General features: G+C 43.5%; 1 protein-coding gene across 1 annotated transcript; it reads right to left on the bottom strand.

Moving 5' to 3' along the window:
• Window positions 1–372: 372 nt before the first annotated feature.
• On the bottom strand, window positions 373–2,999 carry LOC134018448 (L-rhamnose-binding lectin CSL3-like). Its single transcript, XM_062458383.1, has 9 exons — window positions 2,863–2,999; window positions 1,596–1,625; window positions 1,472–1,516; window positions 1,225–1,360; window positions 1,040–1,149; window positions 922–966; window positions 681–816; window positions 485–602; window positions 373–399 (listed from the first exon to the last, which is right to left on the bottom strand). Exons 1-8 carry the CDS (start codon window positions 2,909–2,911, stop codon window positions 497–499), a joined length of 657 nt encoding a protein of 218 aa, XP_062314367.1. The 5' UTR covers window positions 2,912–2,999; the 3' UTR covers window positions 373–399; window positions 485–496.
• Window positions 3,000–4,389: the final 1,390 nt, after the last annotated feature.

Raw genomic sequence — 4,389 nt, 5'->3', positions numbered from 1 at the left:
TCAGAAATAATTTGTGTGGACAGCAAAGATATTAAGGCAGGAACCATGGGAATAATTGTTTTGTATGTTCCGGCTGGAAAGGATTGAATAATAACTACATTTCATAACACTAAGAACAGGATGTGGTGATGCCTGGGAAAAGTATTTGAAACCAGGTAGGTTTTGTTTTAACTCAGAGCTTTGCTCTGGACTTTGTCTCAGTGGGTTTAGTAAATCAAGTGCTTCCTACATCAATGATCCATATTGTCCCTGATGCGTTTCTGACTGACCTGGAAACAACCACAACACACTGATACATGTAAATGGTGGAAAATGGTGGAATTTATTCAATATTGAACCAGTCTTTGGCATTGGAACAGGTTCACATCCAGGTCCACTCCTTCGACCCAACAATACTCACTGAAACAGAAAGTGCCAGTCAACAAATATTATATTATAAAAGACACACACGTCACTCATACAGAGTGATGTAAAGATCACTTACCGCAGGTGTAGGTCATGTGCAGGTATAGGTCACATACAGGTATTTGTAGGTTCCATAACAGGGATCAGAGAACACAGAGTTGGAGGCAGACAGAGAACAGCTTGTATGTCCATTGCACCTGGGAAGGAGCAAAATAAGTGTGTGAGTGTGTGTGTGAGAGAGAACACGCATGTCTGTGTGCGTGCACGTGTCTTACATGCCAGCCACCGACAGCAAGGTTGTGGGGTTGAGGCAGTTGGTGTTGCTAATCTGGCTTGGTGGACGACCAGTGACGCAGGTCACCCTGTCTGTGCGTCCATAGTTAGCACTGACAACGTTGATATGAGAACTCCCTGGAAACAGGAAGTTATTACCTCTGCTTTCTTACCATCAAAGTGTATGCCGTGTGGAACTATTAACAGCATAGTAGGGCAACAGCATTCAGTGTTACAACATACCACAGTTTAGGGTAGCCTGCTGACCTTCACAGATCACTGTCGTCTCTGAAACAGTAATAGTACAAATATGTCAGTGTCAACGCTATACACACACACAATCAAACACACAAATACCAACTTGGGGGAATGCAGTTGTAGATCACATGCAGGTATTTGTAGGTTCCATAACAGGGATCAGAGAACACAGAGTTGGAGGCATCCAGAGAACAGCTTGTATGCCCATTGCACCTGGGAAGGTGGAAGGAGCAAAATGAGTGTGAGAAAAAGCAAACACGCATGTCTGTGTGCGTGCACGTGTCTTACATGCTAGTCACCAACGGGAAGGTTGTGGGGTTGAGGCAGTTGGTGTTGCGAATCTGATGTCGTGGACGACCAGAGATGCAGGTCACACGGTCGGTGCGTCCATAGTTAGCACTGACCACGTTGATCACAGAACTCCCTGGAAACAGGAAAAAGTTAAGCCCCATTCTCTTACCATTAATGTAACTTCAATGCTGTGGGAAACAGTATAGCAAGGCAACTGTACAACTGTAACAGTGTAGCAACGTACCACAGTTCAGGGTGGCCTGCTGACCTTCACAGATGTCTGTAGTCACTGAAACAGTACAAATTATAATTGTCAATCGTTTACAAAAAGCAGATCCTCCCTTGGACAATCAGGCTCTGAGTTTTACCTGCTCCTGTAGACATACAACATGCCAGCACTGAAAAAGACAGAAAGATCACAATCACAATCTGGCAGTTGGTCAAATATGGACCGTAAACATTCCTAGAGCATCATATACAGTTGTACCCAGAGCATCATATACAGTTGGACCCAGAGCATCATATACAGTTGGACCCAGAGCATCATATACAGTTGGACCCAGAGCATCATATACAGTTGGACCCAGAGCATCATATACAGTTGGACCCAGAGCATCATATACAGTTGGACCCAGAGCATCATATACAGTTGGACCCAGAGCATCATATACAGTTGTACCCAGAGCATCATATACAGTTGGACCCAGAGCATCATATACAGTTGGACCCAGAGCATCATATACAGTTGGACCCAGAGCATCATATACAGTTGGACCCAGAGCATCATATACAGTTGGACCCAGAGCATCATATACAGTTGGACCCAGAGCATCATATACAGTTGGACCCAGAGCATCATATACAGTTGGACCCAGATGCATTTGCAACATCTACAACGCCTTCTGGATATTTGTGGAAAGACAAGAAACTCACCCCCACCCCTTTACATTTCATAAACGGAAACCAACAATTCATTGAAGTAATGCAAGGCTGAGTGTCACCCTGCCCCCACCTCTCAGGCTAAAATCTGGAGTTGCTGGATGGAGTCTACTTGATGGTCTCACCTCATTTTGTAACTTACTGTTGCATGTTGTTAAGGGTCAAGATGTGGTCTGGTTGTTCTAATTATTATAGTTTGGTATAAAAGGGAATTATGAAGCATTGTTCTGTGGATTCTTAATCTCCTAAGCACTTTCAGCTCTGGCTTGTCCTACTCCTTCCTCACCTCTTGTTCTCTGATTAACAATAATCATAGTGGAGTAGGTAAAAACCTTCATTTTGTAACATGTTTGCTTTGTAATCAATTCCATTATCCATTTCACCTTACTTTGACCATTCTGGCTCCAATTTAACCCATAGTCAAATAACTAAAAATACACACCTTTCACTAAAGTAACCCAGAACAAATGACTTCGGAAATAGTTTCACGATGTCTCTGGAACTGTGATCATTCCATAACATTCAAGTTTACATTTTTAAAAGGAGGGAGCGATAGGAGTTACCTTACAGTGAATCCAGTCACAAACCATAATCTAATTCTACAACTTCAAACCCAGACAAACTTGAATGATAATGTAAATATAAAAGTAGTCCTCCTGCTCACCAAGGAGCAGCCCAGAGAGACCAGGTACTTACAGATCAAAGCACCCAGCGTAAGACGAGGACTCATGGTCTTTCTAGACATTATACAAAAACAACCTCACCTCAGACAACTTGTATTAATAGAGGCAAAAATTCAGACTCGTGGACAAACAGCAGCTGCGTGTGTTGGATATGTAGACGTGTAACTAGTCAATTGTATTTATAGAGGGGCAGGTGGTGATTGATTGAGTTCAACCCTAATCCAAAACACCAGATTCTAATAATTACCTTGCTGACAAGCTGAATCATATTTGTTCCAATTGTGGTTCCAAATCTGCAGGAAGAGGGTTGACCAGCCCAACAGTTGAATGAAGCAGGATAATTAAGGATGTGGTGATGCTTGGGACAAGTATTTGAAATGTTGTGTTTATGTTAACTCAGAGCTTTGCTCTGGACTTGTTTGGTCTCAGTGGGTTTAGTAAATCAAGTGCTTCCTGTATCACTGATCATCCTGACTCTGGTGTGTTTGACTGACTAACCAGGAACTAACCAGGAATACATGGAGGAATGTATTCAATGTTTTGTTGTTTGAATGATTGATTGTGTGACTGTCACACTTCCAGCCCGGCTCCAAAGGTCCAGGTCACCAGAGGAGTTACCCCTCACACACCTGCACTACATTCCCCTAATGAGCTGTTTCACTCCCTCATCTGTTGTAGCCAGACCCCCACCCCTCGCTCCTCGGCTTGAGGCAACGGCCCCGGTGGATGTTGATGGTATTGTATTTCCGATTATGTACCTGACTCGTCTGGTCGATTTTATTCTTTATTACAGTTTTTCACGATTGCTAAAACACATTTCTTGAAACGGTCCACCATTTTCTCAAAACTGTAAACACAAAACCAAATATAGCTGCAAGCAGCGATGCGGGTTCCTCCGCAAAATGGCAAAATATTATAAAAATGTACATTGTAGAAGAGGGAGAGTTGGACAACAAGAGAGCAAAGGTACTTCATGTAGTTGGCCAACAACAAAAGGCTGAATGGGGATTTGAACTCATAAGGCATAAGCAGTAGCGGAGATAGCGTGGGTGCATGGGTGCGGCCGCCCCAGGGCCCCGTGCCAGTCAGGGGGCCTCCAAACGCCGCCGATCTTGCGTCACCTTACGAGAAAGGGGCCCTCCCTTAGTGACACAATGCAGATAATTAGCTGAAAGAAGCTAACTGCGGCTTCTGATCTCGTGCTACCACATTCCGTTAATCCAGCTATTTTTATCAAACGTAAGTTACGTAACAGTCACTTAACTCATGGCTATGGTAAACCAGCACAACAATAACAATTGCCAGGCAACAAAACGCTACATTCCGTGCCGAACGAAGTCTCAGCCGTCTATGTCTCATTAAGACATAGCCTACTTGCGTTCGTGCATGGATGAGGCCAGACTGTCAAATCTCACCTTTCTGTGTGTGGAGCGGGACATACATATTGACAAGGACAAAGTGGTTGGCAAATTTTCCACCGTGAAGGAGGAGGATGAAGATTTAATAAGGGATATGTGTATAGTTTTGTTAGATTCATTTG

The sequence above is a fragment of the Osmerus eperlanus genome, chromosome 4 (genome assembly GCF_963692335.1).
Source record: "Osmerus eperlanus chromosome 4, fOsmEpe2.1, whole genome shotgun sequence".
Classification (NCBI taxonomy): domain Eukaryota; kingdom Metazoa; phylum Chordata; class Actinopteri; order Osmeriformes; family Osmeridae; genus Osmerus; species Osmerus eperlanus.
Note: the sequence above shows the minus strand (reverse complement) of the source record. Positions and strands in the feature narration are given on the sequence as shown.

What these genes read in the sequence shown, in the direction of transcription:
- LOC134018448 (XM_062458383.1), bottom strand. Translation starts at nt 2,911, where the DNA reads ATGTCTAGAAAGACCATGAGTCCTCGTCTTACGCTGGGTGCTTTGATC. An exon ending in GCAGGCCACCCTGAACTGTG is followed by an intron (nt 1,361 to 1,471) that starts GTACGTTGCTAC and finishes TCCTGTTTCCAG; the next exon opens with GGAGTTCTGTGATCAACGTG. An exon ending in CTACAACTGCATTCCCCCAA is followed by an intron (nt 967 to 1,039) that starts GTTGGTATTTGT and finishes TTACTGTTTCAG; the next exon opens with AGACGACAGTGATCTGTGAA.